Below are 20,837 nucleotides of genomic sequence, written 5' to 3'. Positions count from 1 at the left end.
TTGTTGTAAGAGCAATTTGGTGTAGTGGTTAAGAGAGCAGACTTCAGAGTAAGAAATTTAGGTTTAAATCTTGGTTCTGTTACTAATTTACATGTAGTCTTGGGCAGTTTGCTTAACTTTTTCCTGAGCCTCAGTTTCATCAGTAAAATGAGAACTAAATACAGAATGTAAAGTGTGGAGCACTGTTCATGGCGCAAATGAGGGTTCAGTAAATGTTAGTGCTTAGCTATTGCTATTATTTTATTATTATTTACCCTAACTTGTAAAATGATCTTTAATTAAATAGGTAGCAACTTTAGCTTAGTTGAAAAACAATTATCTGCTTTTTAGCAATTGGATGGGCATGGTTTGGGCATCAAAAACTTTCCCTCTTCCCTCCTGACCCTGTTTCTTTTTCACTTCCTACTCCCTACCCCCATCAACAAATAACCATAGTTACTTGTTTATACTTATAGCTATTCATTATTCAGACATAAGCCAACCCAAATATATAATCTCCTTTTCTTCCCACACAAATGGTAATACGCTATACAAGTTTTTTCTCTATCTCGCTTTTTAAACTTAACAAATTGATAGGAAAATTTCTCCATGATATGAAAACTTCCTCATTCTTTTTTGTCCTTTTGCTGTATCCCATTCCCTTGTGTAGATTTAGTATACTTTCTTTTTCCAGTCCTCTGTAAATGGACAGTTGCAGATTTTTGATTTTACAATCAGTGTGACACTGAATGACTTGTACACATGTCATTTTGAACATGTAAGTATATCTGTAAAGTTAATTCATTGAAGTAGAATTGCTGGGTCAGTTGTATTTGTGATCTTTTTACTGCCATACCCTAGGAGCTACCAGTTTACTCTCAGCAGCAATAATGTATGAAAACTGATTGTTTCTGTCTTGCCTCCAGAATATGTTTCCATATATTTAGATTTTATCAACTTTATAACAGAAAACTGATATTTCAGTATAGCTTAAGTTTAAATTTCTCTTATGGATGATGTTATATTTTTACTCATATTTAAGAATCATTTTTATTTCTTTTTCTGTTTAGTATTTCATTTGACTTTTAAGTCTTTTTTACATTCTTAAGTTTTTGCTTCTTTTGTATAATCAAATTACTCTTGTGCAATATATGGATTTTCTCTCATAATTCAAAAGGTCTTCATTACTCCAGAGTTGTAAAATAACTTTTTCTTGTTTTCTTCTAATACTTTAATGGTTTCATGTTTTTACTGTGGTATATGGAATAAGTTATGGGTCCAACTTAATTTTTTAGAAAGACAGCTGCCAAGTTTTCTCAGTACCATTTATTTTGTAGTTCATCCCTTCTTCCTTGACTTGGATGTCACCTTTATAAAATTTATGTTTCTATATATATTTGGGTCTATTTCTAAATTTGCTTTTCTTTCGTTAAAATTCTGTATTGTGTGGTATGTTTTCAAGTTTCCCTATATTGTCCTCTTCTTCAGGGTTTTTCTGACCATTATTTACCTTGTTCTGGGGGAGAATAGGCTCTTGGTTTTTTTTGTTTTTGTTTTTGTTTTTTTTTTGCGGTATGCGGGCCTCTCACTGTTGTGGCCTCTCCCGTTGTGGAGCACGGGCTCCGGACGCGCAGGCTCAGCGGCCATGGCTCATGGGCCCAGCTGCTCTGCGGCATGTGGGATCTTCCCGGATCGGGGCACAAACCCGTGTCCTCTGCATCAGCAGGCGGACTCTCAACCACTGTGCCACCAGGGAAGCCCGCCTCTTGGTATTTTTATAGGTACCACACTAATTATTAGTTTTTGATGTTTTGGTGTTGTTTATAATTTGTCATAACTTCTTTTTTTAATAATAGAGCCTACTGAATCTTTAATACATGTATTAGTGTGTATTTGGCAGAATACTGAATGATGACTACATATACCACGTAAAGCATATTAAGATAAGGGAGAGAAACTTATATTTCTTCATTGCTTTCTATGAACCAGATGCTTTTTTACATATATTAACTCATTTAACTATCATGCTATTAGTTTGTAACTGGAATTCGTAGAATGTGCAATTGTTTATGGTTAAATTTCCTTCAACATTGCTTTTTTCTTCAGCTGTGATGCAGATCCATCAGCCCTGGCAAAATATGTTCTCGCTTTGGTAAAGAAAGACAAAAGTGAAAAAGAATTAAAGGCGTTATGTATTGATCAACTGGATGTATTTCTTCAAAAAGGTAAGATCTTTGGTTTAAAAATACTAATTTAAAAAGTTATTTAAAATAAGATTCAGAGAGTGTTAAAGGAATTCAGTAAGAGACAGACTCTAACTGTAACAAAGTTGAACAAATAGTATTATTACTGATTATATCCATAGCTTATTTATAATGGAAATCTTTTCTTTCATTAACGTCCATATGCTTATTCTTAAAGAATGCTGTTATTTTTTTCTTGAGAGATTAAGAAAATGACTGAAAGATAGTACTGCTTAGGAACCTACTTTGGATGTTGTCTAGCACAGTGCTTCTCAAATTTTTTCACCTTGCCAGCATTTAAGTAATGATAATATTTCTGTTTGGCACACTAGGCAGGATACATGGAGACTAGTGATGGCTGGGAGCGACTGACCCAGAGGCTCTAGCCATTCTAGCCCTCAGCATCCTGAGAATTGAATGGATCAGTATTACCATGGGACTTGTGCCATAGTACACTGGTTGGGAAGCTGTTGGTCTTAGTATAATTTTTAGATTTATAAAAATCAAGGCATATTTCATCATACTGATGTGGAGAAGTAGAGAATAAATATCTTAGCAAATGATTTTTAATCTATGCTGGTTTTGGTTTTATTTTTAGAGACACAGATATTTGTGGAAAAACTTTTTGATGCTGTGAATACAAAGAGTTATCTACCTCCTCCAGAGCAGCCATCATCAGGAAGCTTAAAGGTAGAATTTTTTCAGCACCAAGAAAAAGATATAAAAAAAGAAGAGGTAAGAATTTGTGTTAAACTTTACATGTTCTTTAAAAACATATTTGGAGTGATTAAACTGAGTTTTATTTTTTTTAATTTATTTTTAGTTTTGTTTATTTTTATCTGTGTTGGGAGTCCTCAAGACCACCTCCAGGTTTGATTATTTCACTAGGAGTACTCACAGAACTCAGAGTGTATAGTCATACTCATGGCTATGATTTCTTACAGTGAAAGGATACAAAGCAAAATCAGCAAAGGGAAAAACGTATATGGTGCAAAATCTGGGGAAAAACAGGAACAGATTTCCAGAGGTTTCTTCCAGTGGAGTCAAAGCAGATGCACTTAACAAGTAGTGACAACATGTGTGAACCAGGGGCGCTCATTAGAGACACAGTGCCCAGGGTTTTTATTTAGCGCTGGTTACATAGGCATCTTCAGCCTCATATGTACCAAAATTCCAGACTCTGAGGAGGAAAGCAGATGTTCAGCATAGACCATATTGTTTATCCAGACAGTTTAGGCATAGTGAGCTATTGTTATCAGGGAATGATGTGAACCTTCCAGAAATTGTTGTTTGCAGATGCCAGCTAAGGGCTTACCTTATCAGCAGGTCTTTCTAAAGATAACAGTCTCAGGAGTGCTTTTAATTCTTTTCTGCACAGTATTTATAGGTATGGACTCTTATTATCTGTGTTCTATGAAAATAGTTAGATTGTCAGTAGATCGGTTTGCTTCTGCCTACATGCATTTTGTAGGGGACTTTTTTTTTTTTAATAGATTTATTTATTTATTATTTATTTTTGGCTGTGTTGGGTCTTCCTTGTTGCACACGGGCATTCTCTAGTTGTGGTGAGCGGGGGCTGCTCTTCGTTGCAGTGCACGGGCTTCTCATTGCAGTGGCTTCTCTTGTTGCGGTGCGCAGGCTTCAGTAGTTGTGGCACATGTGGAGTTGCTCCACGGCACGTGGGATCTTCCCAGACCAGGGCTCGAACCCATGTCCCCTGCATTGGCAGGCAGATTCTTAACCACTGCGCCATCAGGGAAGCCCTGTAGGGGACTATTTTTAAGGTAGTCAAATAAAAGGACCTTCACAGGGCAATGTAAATGACTTCATACTTTAAGAGGTGTTTACCTTTCATACAAGATTACCCTCTTGTTTAATAATCTCATAATAGTTCAAATTTCCTCAGTTTGATGTTTAAAGATTGTAATTTTAACAAAAATAATCATTGACAATTAAGCTATTAATATAATATATCCATGGTTAGCCTAGTTTTAGGTCAAACAAATCTTGGTTAAATTTTTACCACTGTTTGGGGCTTCCCTGGTGGCGCAGTGGTTGAGAGTCCGCCTGCCAATGCAGGGGACATTGGTTCAAGCCCTGGTCCGGGAGGATCCCACATGCCGCGGAGCAATGAAGCCCATGTGCCACAACTACTGAGCCTGTGCTCTAGAGCCCACGAGCCACAACTACTGAGCCTGAGCGCCACACTGCTGAAGCCCGCACGCCTAGAGCCCATGCTTTGCAACAAGAGAAGCCAGCCAATGAGAAGCCTGCGCACTGCAACGAAGAGTAGCCTCTGCTCGCCGCAACTAGAGAAAAGCCTGTGCACAGCAACAAAGACCCAATGCAGCCAAAAATAAAAATAAATAAAATTAATTAAAAAAAAATTTTACCACCGTTTTGTGACCTTGAAATTATTACTTTTCCAACCCTTAGTTTACTCAGCCGTGAAATGGAAATATTATAGGACTGTTGTGAGGAATAGTAAAATAAGGTCTGTGAAGCACTTGGCAGAGTGTGTGGCACAAAGTAGGTTCTCAGTAAATGATAGTTGCTATTATTGTTAAGACGTTGTGTGTTGGGTGTGGTTGTGGCCCTTGGTTTTTTTTCACCTGATAATCTGTTTTTTTCCAGATTATATAAGTAATATATGTTCGTTATGTTTACATATGTGTTATATAATAATATTTACATATGTATGATATGTATTGTAATTTACATATGTATTACATAATTCTCAAATGTATTTTTGTCTCTGTATATCTGAACATATTTGCACACATGTGTGTATATATATATATATAGTTACATGCACATATACATAAGACACCCCCATCACTTCTGTCTTCAGAGGAAGACCAGAAATAATTTTATAACTGCATGTTTTGTACCTAACGGTATAGGGGGTCTGTTAGTAAGGAAGAATGGGATAGTGGATATTGTCTTGGCAACTGCTTATGCAACATAGAGATATACAATAATTTATTTAAATTTTACCCATTGATGGAAGTCTGGATTGGTTCCAGAATTTTTTCCAGATAATTGCAAATTATATTTTAATTCTTGGAAATCTTGAGTAAATCATGGGCTCTTTGTTTGAGAAGCAGTAAGCCTTAGTCTTACATCTGTTGATATAATAATATTTCACCACAGTTGTCTTGAGCAGTTGTGAAGGATATTTATCCCTCATCTTTCAGAACCGAAATGTCAGATGGCAGTCTGGATTTTAAATGCTGTGGGTGTTGTGAAAGTTCGCAGTTGGGCAGGTACCATGGAATGTGACAGTCTGTCAACCTAACTTACTTACAAGAGTGCATGGAAGCAAACTGAAGGGAAAAAGTGCATCAGGAGGGTTTTTTGTTTTGTTTTGTTTTTGCAGGGGGGAAGGTTGAAATGGATAGGAAGAGTAGAACAAAAAAAGTACTTACAAGAAAGAAAAAGGCAAACTGTTAAAAGAAGGCTTTTAAGTATTATTTCTCAGAGTTTGGTCTGTTGATAGGATTTCCATTTAATTTATCATCCAGTGTGAGACACTTGACAGTGAGAGGCTTTTACCCAAAGGAATGCTGAAACAGCTGGCATAAACTGGGACATATTTATGCTATCTGTAGACTATGTGCATAAGAATATCTTAGGGTTTTTATTAAACATGCAAAATCTCGAGCCCTATCATATTTACAGAAGCTCATGTTCAATATTTTCTGAATTTGTTTATGCTCTGAATCCTTTTTTCTCTAATAACACCTCTTAATGTCCTGTGGAACCAGTTTTTTGGGCAGCATGGAAAACTGGTCTAGAGAAAGTAGCACTGATCAAGGGAATGTTTTTCAGGGCTGCATTATATTAATTATATAATATGAATTGTAGGAAAGAGGAATGTATAGCTGTCATACTGCTGTGAGAAACTAGAGAACTGTTTTCACTTGTTTATTTTCACAGGTATTTTTTTCTCAAATGTTTCCTTTTTCTATGACTTGGTTAGTTCTAATGCATTCTCCTTTAGTCCCTAATGTGTTTGGTGCCAGATCAAATCCATGAAACCAAAACTTGAATGGACTTTTGAAAGAAGGAATAAAATTGGCTTTCCATTAATGATGTGTAAAATGAGGACACTTGCTTAAAATGTTTTTCTTGCTACTGTTATCTACGATAAACATTTATGAATTTCTTTACCATTCACTTTAACTTTCAGCAAGCCTGTCTTTTATTGTTAAATTAAATGATTGTACTTAGAAGACAAATTTATTTTGTTTAATGCTTTCACAAGAAGACTCTATTGCTCATATTTTAATATCAGTTAAGTCATTGAAACAGTAACATGGCAAGGAATAACTGTTGTTAAATTTGCACACATTTTTCTTTGTGTATCAGATCACAAAAGAGGAAGAGCGAGAGAAGAAGTTTTCTAGAAGGCTAAATCACAGTCCTCCTCAGTCAAGCTCCCGATACAGAGAAAATAGGTGATTGATTCTTTGAACCATGTTCAATGTTTAGACATTACTTTTATTTTATATGAATATTTAGACTTGATTTTCTTTTACATAGGGGTAAGTAATATCTACTCTTTTATTGGTCTAGGAAAGTGATAACTCACTCCTTTTCTACCAAGAATATCTAGGTGTGATTTGTTGGTCCTGGAAGTGAGATTTAGAACAGTGCTTGGCATATGTTGGTTATTGTTATTATTTTTATTCCTAACTGCAAATTCCAGTGAAGTCTTAATGTGAGACCTTTTTTGCCCAAAGTTTCCCTTTAGAGTAAATACATTATTTTTCCCATTAAGGCTTCAAAAGCATTTAGAGTGCAGTGCATGTAATATATACCTATAAGTATGAGACTGTGTACAAGACAATATATACTACAGGACATATGTACAGATCCCTTAATGTATAGATGCATTTGTGTATAAAATGAAGACTTCAAAAGAGTTCTTTTTTTCCTTAGAGGTTTTAGAGTACTTTAGCAGGTCATGTTCAGGTTTTCAGTTTTTTGAGTTTCCTATGTTTGTATTCTGATGATGGGATAAAGAATCATGGTACAAGAATAAAATAGAACTTTTGCATTTAATTAGAGTTTTTCCTGTATCCACTTAAATATTTTCATAAAAGTGATCATATATTTCTTTAGAAGTCGTGATGAGAGGAAAAAAGATGATCGTTCTCGCAAAAGAGATTATGATCGAAACCCTCCTCGAAGAGATTCATACAGAGACCGGTACAATAGAAGACGAGGGCGAAGTCGCAGTTACAGCAGGAGTCGGAGTCGAAGTTGGAGTAAAGAGAGGCTTCGTGACAGGGATAGAGATAGAAGCAGGACTAGAAGCAGAAGCAGGACCCGAAGCAGGGGTAAATAATCCACATATATGTGTATTTTGGTTGGCACTTTCATTGTGAAAAAAATTCTGTATTTGAGGGTTTTAAAAATTGTTTTAATTTTGTCAGTGTTATCTTTATTTTTTTCTATTTTGATGTATTTTGTGGGTCCAAGTGAATACTTTTTAAAAATTTCTTAAAAAATTTTTATTTTATACAAATTAAAGCTACAATGAATTACCACTGTACACCCATCAGAATGATTGAAATTAAAAAGACTTGCTTTACCCAGTGTTGGTGAGGATGGAGATAAGCTGGAACTCTTTGGAAAACACTTGAACAGTATCTTAAAAATGTTAAGCCTGTACCTACCAAATGATCCAGTCAGTCATTCCACTCCTAGGTGTTTACTTAAAAGAAATGAAAGTGTATTTCCACACAAAGACATACACAGATGGTCATGGCAGCTTCATTTGTTATAGCCAAAAGCTAGAAACAATCCAAACGTCCATCAACAGGTGAATAGATGAACAAATTATGGTATATCCATAGAATGGATAAAAAGGAAAGAACTATTGATACATGCAGGAAAATGCATGAATCTCAAAATAATTATGCTGATTGAAAGAAGCCACACAAAAAAGTGTGTGTGTGTGAGAGAGAGAGAGAGAGAGAGAGACAGACAGACAGACAGACAGACAGACAGACATAGAATTTTAGAAAATGCAGACTAATCTATGATGACAGAAAACAACTCAGTGGTTGCCTGGGATAAAGTAAAGGAGAGATGGATCATAAAAGGGAACAAGGATACTTTTGGGGGGTGATGAGTATGTACAGTATATACCTTATTTTGATTGTGATGTTTGGTTTCACAGGTGTATACATCGATCAAAATTCATTAAATTGTACATTTTAAGTATGTTCAGTTTATCATATATCAGACCTCAAAACTATGAAAACAGTTAAAATTTTTCATTTCAGATGTGTGAGTTTACAGGAGTGTCTCATTTCCAACATGCATATTTTTCTTTCAATGTGTATTATTGAAAGGGATATATTGCAGGCAGTAGAACAACTAAACACCTTAAGAGTAAAACACCTTTACTCAACTTAGATTTTTACTACCCTTGCGACCTTTATTGTATAGTTACTTTTAGTCTTTAGGAAATAATATTTATGGCTTTTGTATAAGCCCTGTATTTCTCTGTTACTCTTAGAGTTTTTCCCCGCCCCGTGATCTAGGTGTATTAGGCCTTTCTGCACATTGCTTCACTTAACTGATCTCCTTAATGTCTTTTCTCTTTCCTTGGTAAATTTTCTTTTCTTGGCCCAGTTAATTTCTTTGTGTTTATTATGTACTCCTTTTTCTTCCTCTTTACACATCCATTCTCATCTTCAACAAATAGTGTTCAGTGTATAAAGCCATGCTAGGACCTTTGAATGGATGACAACTAAATATTCACCACAGAAAAAATAACCATACTTGTATATTTTGTTTTGTTGGCTAAAGTTATGCATACTAAGATTGCAATGAAGAAAATTTAAAAATTCTCTGCTAAGTAAAGCTCCAAGAAAAATCTCATTAGGTACAACAAGTTTATGTGTGGTTTTTTAGTTTAGGTCATATTGAAAAGAAATTGCTTATCTTGGAACATTGTATATACATTGAATAGTTTTTAAAAGGAGGATTGTGTAAAATTTGAACTTTTTCAAATGTTTAGCAAAAATATTGGGTTGGCCAAATGTTTAGCAAAAATATTGGGTTGGCCAAAAAGTTCATTTGGGTTTTTCCATAACGTCTTATGGAAAAACCCAAACGAACCTTTTGGCGAACCTAGTATCTATTTCTTAGCTTGGGGACATGTGTGTTTTTTGTTTTTTTGTTTAATAGAGTGTAGTTTTATAAGTCATTTATATTTTATTGCAGAAAGGGATCTGGTAAAACCTAAATATGACCTGGATAGAGCAGATGCATTAGAAAACAATTATACTCCAGTCTCTTCGGTACCTAATATTTCATCTGGCCACTACCCTGTACCTACTTTGAGCAGCACTATTACAGTAATTGCTCCTACTCATCATGGTAATAATACTACCGAAAGTTGGTCTGAATTTCATGAAGACCAAGTGGACCATAACTCGTATGTAAGACCACCAATGCCAAAGAAACGGTGTAGAGACTATGATGGTAAGCCTGTCAACTATTTCATGAGGTATCGAATTAATATTTCCAGCTGAGTAACTTCTGTAAATTTAAGTTATACACGCTCAAAGACTTAACCTATTGGAAATAGTGGGAAATTAGTTTCAAGCACTTCATGAATTCCTCAGTATATTACTGAAGTCTTCATTAGTCACCACTGACTATTGAATATTAATTTAAATAGTGTTTATTTGCACCAAGTCTTAACATATTTTTGGAATTTGCCAAACAAGAGTAATATCTACTGAGTAACCTACCAGGGAATTGGCTACTGAAACATTCTTGACAAAACTTACTTCTTTAGAAATCAGTGGTTATTAGAATGTTAGTAAAACCTAGAAATGTGAATATCACCTATATAAGCATTTTATAAATGAATTGAAGACTCTTTAAGATTTTACTGTAAAAGTTTTGTAAACTGTATTAAAGCTGTATCATGTTGCTAGCTGGGTATACTCATTTTAATTTGGTAATATTTTTTAGTGGGTATGTTAGCTATATTTTCACTTAATATATATTTTATATTACTGGAAATGAGTAGGTAGCTCTTGTGATATGGTTACTTATATTTGCCCAGTATTAAAAATATTCCTATTTTTAAATATCTCCACTTTTTTTAACTTAGAGAAAATGTATATGTCCAGCGGTTTTCATATTTCTTTCTAATTGTTCTTCCTCACAGAAAAGGGTTTCTGTATGAGAGGAGACATGTGCCCTTTTGATCATGGAAGTGACCCGGTAGTTGTAGAAGATGTCAATCTTCCTGGTATGCTGCCTTTCCCAGCACAGCCTCCTGTTGTTGAAGGACCACCTCCTCCTGGACTCCCTCCACCACCACCAATTCTTACACCCCCACCTGTGAATCTGAGACCCCCAGTGCCACCGCCAGGCCCATTACCACCCAGTCTACCACCTGTCACAGGTAAGTAAATATGTTTGCCTATGCTTATTATCTATCCATTCATAGTCTTTTATAAAAGTTGATAGTTTGATGCTTGATTTTGTTAAAAGTATCTGAAGTAATCCTATAGATGCCTGTTAGGAACTAAGAGTAAGATGCTCCCATCTGGAATATACTCCTTATTTTTCATGCTGTGCCAAACCTATGGTTTACTGTGGTTTAGGGTGGCCCTGAATTATGCATGTTACTGATGAATCCCAGCTATCTGTAGTCCTTTATAGCTTAAGACAAACCTGTTTTGGAATACATTAAATGAATATTTTACCCTGAAAAACTCATATAGTTGTAAGAGCTTGGTGTTTGTAGATATTATAATTTGCTAAAGGAGAATATCACGTTTGGATATACAATAACTTATTTTATTTGTTTGCTTTCAGATGATATTTCTTATTCTTTGGTTTTGACAGGACCACCACCTCCACTTCCTCCTTTGCAACCATCTGGCATGGATGCTCCCCCAAACTCTGCGACCAGCTCTGTTCCTACTGTGGTAACAACTGGCATCCATCACCAGCCTCCTCCTGCTCCACCCTCTCTTTTTACTGCAGGTGCGGTTTTGGCCCTCTCTGTATTAATAATGTAGTATAGTTTAGAGAAGAGTTTTAGGTGAGGAATTTAAAAATGTCTAGAGAGTGAATTGCTCTATCAAGTCTGTTTTTCTTACTAAAATTATATGGAATAAAATGTAGACATGGTGAATGCACATTAAATATAAGTTCTCAGTTACACTTTTTAAAAAACTAAGTTTTTAATAACATTTAATTTTTATAAGACTATTTTTAAAAATACATATGCATGTTAGTTATGAATTAGTAATATGTTACGTAGTTGACTTTTTCTATTATCAGTATAAAAAAATTACCAAGAGGAGTTTTATAATTGTTTTTTAATTGCAGTTTTTGTATTACCAGATACATATGACACAGATGGCTACAATCCTGAAGCCCCAAGCATAACAAACACTTCCAGACCAATGTATCGACACAGAGTGCATGCACAAAGGCCTAACTTGATAGGACTAACATCAGGGGATATGGATTTGCCACCCAGAGGTACTATGATGAATCTTTTCTTCTTAGCATTTTCATAATATCAAGAGTGGCAAAGCATTTGAAAAGAACAGTCGGTCCTGTGTTTATTGGAGTTGAGTAAGGGATGATGCTTATGTTTGTTCCTTGGATCCTTTGGTCTCACATGAGAGAGAAGGTAATGTGTGGTACCCTATTTATGGTGTTGGTGACATTTTATTCTGCCATCCAAGGGGAAAGGAATTTCCCCAAAGTCCTTATTTTCTAGCTTTTTGGGGGTATATGCTATCATTTGCAGTCTTAATTGGTTCATTTAAACTCTTTAAGAATAATGCTTTAATTCCTAAAGATAAATTCTTTTGTAGTTTAGATCATGAAATTAGCTGTACAAATTTAATGCTTGATACATATTTTATTTTTGTTTGCTTTTGACATGTTAGAATTTGATACTGGTTTGCTTATAATACTTTAAGCAAAAAGAATTATATTTTAGAAAGTGACTTGTTAGCTTTTAAAATTTTCTTAGAGGAGACAGACTTTTTGGTATAATTTCTAAATGGGAGAAGAATATAGAATTTAGACTGGTCCACAAGCCAGGGCTGGAAAAGTGCTATACAGAGGTGCAAACTGATACAAAGGTTCAGAGGAGGGAGAGTTCACATTAATTTGAAAGATGGAGCAATGTTGTCAGACATTATAGAAAATATTACACAGGCCAATAAAAATATATCTTTTTTCCTAACTACTTCAACTAACTTTTAAATCCCATTTTCTTTCCAATCTTTCCTTGCCATCTTTTATTTCTAGTAAAAAAAAAAAAAAAAAAAGTCATGCATTGTCAGTTGTGAATAAAAGTCCAACTTGTTTAAATAAGTAACAGTCTGTACCTAATGTGGTTTAGTAAACTTGTGTTTACTTACACTTTGCACTTTTTTTGTTTGTTCATTAGAAACTGTCAGATTCTGAGCATCTACTTTGAGTGTTCAGAGAACTTTCTGTGGTGGAGGACTGAGGAACATTTTAATTTCTATCCTGTGAGATCACAGGACAACATTTCATGTGGATGTCCCTTTCCCCCCACACCTTTTAAAGTCTCTTTGAGGCATTCTAATGACTTTCATTAATAACAGCAATAGAAAAAAGGTTTCTTAACAATTTTTATGTAAGGGAAATAAGATTGTTTGTAATTGAAAAGTAGCCACTTAAGATTATGGCTGTTCATGGTATTTACTCATCCCTTGAGTGTCTCCTACCTGACTAGTTCAGAGAAAAACCCTTCCTTCTTTGGGTCACTACTTAGCACTCATTTTCTTTTCATTATACCAGTATTCCTTGCTCTTGCTGGAACCATCAAATCATCTCATTCTTACCTTGCTGCTTTGGAGTGGCATAAATGTATGCCACTATAGATCAATATTTATTAGATCCATCCCAAATCTAGGACAGTTTTTTGCTGGTGATTGAGAGAAGACAGAAGGATCAAACCCCTTGCACATAAATCTTACCATATAGAAGTTGGAATTGTGGTAATTTCAGCTCCACATGCATGTAGTTACAAGTTATAGGAAATGGCTCTATTGAGATATAAATGTCTGGTATGCCTACTTAGAAATTTGAATGCCTTTTCTTATAGAATCATTATACATAATGATTATTTTATTACTTTTTAAATTTCTTTAGGTACATCATGTACTACTTCTGTAAGCTGGTTTAGGAATATATTTTCCATTAATAACATTGTTTTTATGTACCAGACAACTGATTTAGCAAACCATTTAAATTGAGGATTACCTATACTTCTGGTTGCCTTATCTTTTTTCAGTCCTCCTCCCCTCAAAATGTTCTCATCTATTGCCCATTTAGTTTGAAATTTACTGGCCTGGATTGGGACATATACATAATTAAAAGTTTATAATATTGTTCATTATATAATTATTATACATTTCTAATAGCCTATAGATGGCCTCATTTACATTTGTCACAGACTATTATGTGATAACTATATTTTTATGCTTCATACTTTCAACTTTATAGGAAATTATTGTTATTAAACAAATGAAAAAACTTTAGGCCTTTTGATGCCTTGGAATCAAAAAAGTGATAATTGTACTTTCTAGATTTCTAAGGCAGTGGAGAACTTGATAGACACTCCCTTGACTGGATATAGATAGGTAGGAAGAAGGGCTAAGTGGTTTTTCATTTGCCATCAACAAAACCAGTGCTGAAAACGTTAAGCAGAAAAACAATTTATTAAAAAGATATCAGGGGAAAACACAGTAAATAAAACTAATAGACACATTTACTAATTGTATATCAAGAGGAACTTGCTTCTGTGTGTTTAGCACTCCTTTTAAATAAATAACAGTGAAAGAGAATATGAGTGAGAGAATACAGATGAGTTGGAGCAAACACATCACTGCCTTTCTTGGTGAACCTTCAGATAAAGAATATATTAAAGTACAAAAGGATATTGGATAGCTCAAAGACTCTTTAAAAGGGCTAGTGAACATGTTTGGGAGGCAGGAATAGGCCAGAAATTCTGTTGCAGAACTGGTCCTGTGAAGATACCACTCGGCAAAGAAACTACAACTTGCACTGTGAATGCCAGCAATGCCAGATACTGGATGTTTCCACCTGATCTGCTGTAGAGATGTGGGATAAGTCAGAGTTAGCCGGAAAAAGGGGGTCAATAAAGCACATATATCCTGTGCTACTTTTGTGAAACTGGAAGATCTTTTTGATTAGGAACAGAGGGAGTAAGGGATATGGGAACGGGGAGGTAGGAGGCCAATTAAAGGCGTTTGAAAAATTCTAGAAAAGAGATGATAAGTAGCTAGACTAGGGTAGTAACAGTGGGAAGTAAGAGATTTAAGTTTAGTGGAAAGAGTTGACAACACCTTTAATTTATTGAATTTGGGGACTTAGAATGGGGGTAATGGAGAAGGTGAAATGAAAGACACCAGGTTTCTGTTTTGGATAATTGGGCAGATGATAATATCATTCATTGAGAGGAAGAACAGATTTGGTAGGAGGATCTCCTGCATGGAGACTATAGTGGTAGCCATAAGAGAGATTGTGCTGAAACAGATCCTAAGTTCTTTTGGTTAGTTATATGTTTAGAAATACTCAGAATAGGAGTTATATAACCAATTTATCCATCTTTTAAGAAAGGAGTTTTAAAATATATTTTTTCCGTGTGGACTAATGTTAGCATGTTTTAAACTTTGGCGTCATTTGGGAATAACAGGTTAAATGTAGTTTTGTGTTTGTCAGACTCCATCTAAGTGTATGTAAAATGTTGAAAGTAGCACATATTTACAGCTCTTTTGCACTGCATTTCAATGTTGAATATTTACCTTTTTTAATTTAACATGATTTTATTTTGTTAATATGCTGATGTTTAAATAAGCAACTCATTTCAGTCACAACTCCAAGTTATTGAGTCTTAGGATTACTAGACTAGTGTTAAATTTTAAATCTTGTAGATTGTGCATTTAATTTCAAAACTATAAACTCAGCCCCAAGATGATTTATTTATTATTAATTTGACATATGAGAATTACTGATTATTGTTCAGTTAAGCGTGGAAGGAATTCAAAATAAGTTAAAATCCCTTAGATGACTGTATTTAGATGTACTTATATTTCTATTTCTTCTAAAATGTATATTTGGACAAAAATCCAGAACTTTGTTTTTAATGCAGATTTAAGGAGGTGGCTACGATTAACAGAAAATATTAATCTATGCTTTCTTTTCTTTTGTTTCAAACAGAAAAGCCTCCTAATAAAAGCAGTATGAGGATAGTAGTGGATTCAGAGTCAAGGAAAAGAACCATTGGTTCTGGGGAGCCTGGAGTTCCTACAAAGAAGACTTGGTTTGATAAGTAAGCTGGCAGGGGAAATTGAGGAATTTTATTATGCAGTGATCTTTAGGATCGTTGCAGTATTATTGTGACAGTATAGTGGTCTCTTTCAAAATAAAATTTATTCTGTAGGCAGTCCCCAACTAAAGTGTATAGTATTTGTTTTCTAAAAATATGTAAGTTAGTAGTCTGGTACTTGGAAGGTACTTTCTTATAGAAATGGTGTGGTGGTTGAGCACATTATTTTTCCTATTTGTACCTCCCCCTACCTTCACAAAAACAACAACAACCCACCCCTTAATTTAGCAATGTTGTTGAATACTAGCTGTTTAAAGGATAGTCATGAGCCTACTCTTAGGGAAGGAAGGAAGGGTTAGGTATGAGAGGAGACTTTACATGTGGGCAGTTCCTGTTAGGAGTTAGAAAGCAGCCTTTGTGGGGGTAGGGGAGGCTGTGTGTTTGATGATTCATTTGCATGTTTGAGGAAAGACTGGGATCACACTTTTAGAGCTTTAACATATGTTTAATAATGGATAATTTCTAGTTCTGTTTCTGCCTTTAATTCTGTGATTTAGGGCAAGCAATGTAACCTCCCTGGGCCACAGTTTTGACCCCCTTTCTTCAAGTGTCAAACGTATGGTCTACAATTCTGACTTTTTTTTTTAATTGGAAGGAGGTCGAGACAGTCATTTCTTGCTTTTAATCAATGTTTTGAAGTAGGAAATATCTCAATAAGTTAGCCTTTGCAGAAATGGCAAAGGTTATATAGGCAAATTGACTGAAAGAGGGTGCTAAGAACTTTTCTGCTAAGAATTTTAAGTAGGAGTGGAATAGAAGTGAAAAGGAACAAATGATGAGGAAGAAACCTTCTCATTTGGCTTCCATGAAAGATAATGAACACTACTCATTTGGAAACTTCGTTTTTTGAGGGGAAAAAAAATTCCCTTTATCAACTAGCAATTTCAATTTTGAAAAAAAAATTGAACTTAAGTTGCAAAACTTTATTCCTTTGTACTTGATAGGGATCAGGATTTATAAATGAATGTATTAATTAACTTGATTTTTGTTACAGGCCAAATTTTAATAGAACAAACAGCCCAGGCTTCCAGAAAAAGGTTCAGTTTGGAAATGAAAATACCAAACTTGAACTTAGAAAAGTTCCTCCAGAATTAAATAATATCAGCAAACTTAATGAGCATTTTAGTCGATTTGGAACCTTGGTTAACTTACAGGTAAGAGCTTTGAAGTGATTCTGTTGTCTCTGCTTAATTATCTAGAGAGGGAATCTTAATATAGTAAGAAAAATAGTTTTATAAGAAAATATTATGGAAACTTTGGTAATATTCTAAGTTTAGAAAATTGGATATGAAGTGAAACTTTTTATTTTAGGAAAATGTGATTTTGAATAACTATTTACTTTCAAAAGGCAGGAGACTTGATTGATCTTATTATACACTTTTTACCTAATAGAGATTATCATAAAATTACAGCAAAGTTAAATAACCACAGTGGTAAAATCTAATCTTAAAGTAGTTTTCATTTCCTTAGTTTCACATTAGCAGAATGCTTCAGTCAGATTTATTTTTGCTGCCGCTATGGTGGGACACATTTAATAGATACTTTGGGGGCCCAGATACCAGGTAATCCATAATCAGTTTAAACATTTACTTTTTACTCTTCCACTTTTGAACATCTTTTAAGATAAATATCAGTGTAATTTGTATTTGATTTCCCTTAATATTAGACCTTGGCTTAGCTATATGTTACTTGTGAGGTTATTTAGTATTGAGTTTACATTATGTAATATGTTGAAAGTTCAAATAATGTTGGGCTTCTTCTCCAGTTTGTGCAGCATTCTTTTGAACTAAATTATTTCCCATAATTGGATAAGAATAAATGTTAGAGAGTACAGCTTAAGTTGATATTTGGAAAAATTTGTTTTCTTTCCATTTAAAAAATAATATTATAAAAGTAATAGATGAGGGACTTCTCTGGTGGTGCAGTGGTTAAGAATCCACCTGCCAATGCATAGGACACGGGTTTGATCCCTGGTCCAGGAAGATCCCACATGCCGCGGAGCAACTAAGCCCGTGTGCCACAACTACTGAGCCTGCGCTCTAGAGCCCACGAGCCACAACTACTGAGCCCATGTGCCTAGAGCACGTGCTCCGCAACAAGAGAAGCCACCGCAATGAGAAGCCTGCGCACTGCAACGAAAAGTAGCCCTCGCTCGCCGCAGCTAGAGAAAGCCCTCAGGCAGCAACGAAAACCCAACGCAGCCAAATCAGTCAGTCAGTCAATCCCTAAAATGAAAAGAAAGTTCAACAAAAAAGGGTGGGGCAGTAGAGATTTACATAGAATTTAAAGAAAATGTGTTCAGCTCTCTGTCTCTTCCATTCTTCTTCTCATATATACCCATAATATTATTACTTTATTGGTAACAATTTACCATGTGTTATTTTGGATTTTTTGTTTTGTATTTCTGTGAGTATGTATCTACCTATAAATCAGTATGCAAACGTAAAAATATGTACATATTTAAAAGTATGTGGGTCTCTAGTATACATATTACCCTGTAGTTATTTACTGCATCTTGAATATCTCTAAATATCTTTTTATGGCAATTCGATTTATCTAGCACGTTTAGATCTAGACTTTAAAAAGTTCTTTTCCTAACACAGTTAACTACATTAGTAATATTAAATTTAAAGAAGTTTAAAGCTGAGGGTTAAAACATGGTATCTCACCATTGTTTCAACTTGTATTTCCTCAGTTACTGGTGAGATTGGTATCTTATCTCTGTACAGGTCCTACTGCTGTATCTGTATACTACCTGCATTATTATTTATAAAATACATATATTTGAAAGTTAGTTTAAAAAAACCCTTCAGCTTTATCCTAATATAACTGCCCCCCCCCTGTTTTACATGAATTACTATTTAATTCTTAACAACTACTGAGTGGATATTGTTATCTGGAGCGAGGTTACTTGATTCAGGGTCTGTGTGCTTAATCCTTATTTTGTATTGCTTTGCATCACCAGTAGTTTATATGACATACTTCGGAAAGTACTGGTATTATTGAAAGAACAGGAAATTGAACACTAAAAAGCCCTGGATCTACTACTTACTCATTGTATGGATCTACAGAATCACGCACTCTTTGAATCTTAGTTTCCTTATGTATAAAATGTGATTGTTGCTATTGTTTTGTAGATCTTACTCCCCCTGCCCACCTTAAATTTTCTTACGCTCTTGGAAATATTTTTGTGAGGGTTACCAATTTGGAAAATTTTACAGATGGATTTTTCTGTGATTTTCAATTAGAGATCACTCCTTTCAAAGTAGTTTACTGACTTTTTCTGACTCTGGGGATCTAAGTCATGTCACTCAGTGACATAAGGATTATTTCTCATAGCCTTAATATTGGGGGTAAAAAGTGAAACATTCTAATGCTTGTATTTAACATTTGTGCAGTGAGCATTCTCTACTAAGTGTTATATAGAGGAGGCTCTGATTCCACTCTGAACGGTCCTCAGTTACCATTTCTTCTGGAGTGAAAGTAGGCTACGGTAATAATCTAGATATAAGGAAGTGTAAAGGTAGACTCTTACTTGGAGGACCAATATTTCATTTCTTGGGGAATTTTACTGTATAAAGCAATAGATTCATTCACAAATTCACTGTGCTTAATATTTTAAATTTTAGGTTGCCTATAATGGTGATCCTGAAGGTGCCCTTATCCAATTTGCAACATATGAAGAAGCAAAGAAAGCAATATCAAGTACAGAAGCAGTGCTAAATAATCGCTTTATTAAGGTTTATTGGCACAGAGAAGGAAGCACCCAGCAGTTACAAACTACTTCTCCAAAAGTAAGAGAGAAATTTGTGTGAAATTAAATGCTTTTCTTGGAATGCTCTTGGCACAGTGTTTTTTTTTGTTTTTTGTTTTTGTTTTTTTGCGGTACGCAGGCCTCTCACTGTTGTGGCCTCTCCCGCTGCGGAGCACAGGCTCCAGACGCGCAGGCTCAGCGGCCATGTCTCACGGGCCCAGCCGCTCTGCGGCATGTGGGATCCTCCCGGACCGGGGCATGAACCCGTGTCCCCTGCATCGGCAGGCGGACTCTCAACCACCGCGCCACCAGGGAAGCCCTTGGCACAGTGTTTTTTAAAAGCAACTTCTCTAACCTGTTCTCTCATTTTATTATGACATTAATCCCTAGTTTAGATAATTATAAGATGATATGTGTAAAGCCTATAGAACAGTCCCTGTTACATGGGAGATACTCCAGTACATGGTAGCTGTGTGTATTCTAGAAACTCAGACTGTGGGTTCATATTGGAAATCCTTCCTTCGCTCTCTTTTTCTCTCTTTCAATCAGTGAGCCAATGAATATGTAAAGTTTAATTGTTTGCAGATGTGTACTACAGCAGTTTGTTTTTCTGTTTATCTTTCTTCTGTTAACTAAAAAAAGAGACAAGATAGTGAAGGTCAGATTTTGATTTTTTTCCTCTACTTTGTAAATATTTTATGCATCTGTATACATGCATGAAGGAATTTGGGAGGTGGTTAGGTTTTGATTATAAGCTGCACTTTTAAAACTTTCTCTGCATGGGCAACTTAGTAACAAAATAACAGAGGTTACCTTCCATGCTCATGAACTAATCAACTTGTTTAACATGTTTTTCTTGTTCTGAGGTAATGCAGCCTTTAGTCCAGCAGCCCATTTTGCCTGTTGTGAAGCAGTCAGTCAAAGAGCGGTTGGGTCCGGTACCTTCAAGTACTGTTGAACCAGCAGAAGCCCAGAGTGCCAGTTCAGAACTTCCTCAGGTAAATGAAAAGTCTTACTGTGCCTGTCCTGTAATAGGTTCTCAGTCAATTAGTTTCCCTTGGTGATTTGAATTATAATTAATTGTGTGTCTGTATATATATATATATGTATTATATATACGTTTTATGCAGAAATATGATTGTCTATTCGTATTTGAACACCACTTGTAAAATTTTTTTTTAACCATTACCATAACGTTTTCACAGTCTACTTTTCCTATAGTATTTGAATCTTAAATTCTTTCGTATAGCTAATACTTATTTATGAGAATAAATACTTTTTCACTTTGTAGAGGAGACATTTTCCAGCAAAACTGTCTAAAATGTAAAGTTTTAGTACATTAAATCTTATTTTTCCCATCATCTTTTACTTAACTAGAATGTTGTTCCAGAGATAATTATGCAGTAGACTAAAC

At 35.0% G+C, this 20,837-nt stretch overlaps 1 protein-coding gene across 17 annotated transcripts in view; it reads left to right on the top strand.

The window, feature by feature from the left end:
* Window positions 1-20,837, top strand: part of RBM26 (RNA binding motif protein 26) — an 84,874-nt gene that overhangs the window by 24,820 nt on the left and 39,217 nt on the right. For 10 of the 17 annotated variants that reach the window (XM_019921025.3, XM_019921020.3, XM_019921018.3 and 7 more), the window contains exons 2-13: window positions 2,086-2,204; window positions 2,821-2,957; window positions 6,594-6,682; window positions 7,350-7,567; window positions 9,465-9,725; window positions 10,423-10,662; window positions 11,079-11,249; window positions 11,598-11,753; window positions 15,501-15,612; window positions 16,664-16,823; window positions 19,299-19,463; window positions 20,290-20,421. In XM_019921025.3, the coding sequence (XP_019776584.1) occupies window positions 2,086-2,204; window positions 2,821-2,957; window positions 6,594-6,682; window positions 7,350-7,567; window positions 9,465-9,725; window positions 10,423-10,662; window positions 11,079-11,249; window positions 11,598-11,753; window positions 15,501-15,612; window positions 16,664-16,823; window positions 19,299-19,463; window positions 20,290-20,421 (1,960 nt within the window). The remainder of the gene's footprint in view (window positions 1-2,085; window positions 2,205-2,820; window positions 2,958-6,593; window positions 6,683-7,349; window positions 7,568-9,464; window positions 9,726-10,422; window positions 10,663-11,078; window positions 11,250-11,597; window positions 11,754-15,500; window positions 15,613-16,663; window positions 16,824-19,298; window positions 19,464-20,289; window positions 20,422-20,837) is intronic. The other 7 variants (XM_033843797.2, XM_019921035.3, XM_019921030.3 and 4 more) reach the window with 4 other exon arrangements.

The sequence above is a fragment of the Tursiops truncatus genome, chromosome 18, assembly GCF_011762595.2.
Source record: "Tursiops truncatus isolate mTurTru1 chromosome 18, mTurTru1.mat.Y, whole genome shotgun sequence".
NCBI classification, from domain to species: domain Eukaryota; kingdom Metazoa; phylum Chordata; class Mammalia; order Artiodactyla; family Delphinidae; genus Tursiops; species Tursiops truncatus.
This window is presented reverse-complemented; position numbering and strand designations above follow the sequence as displayed.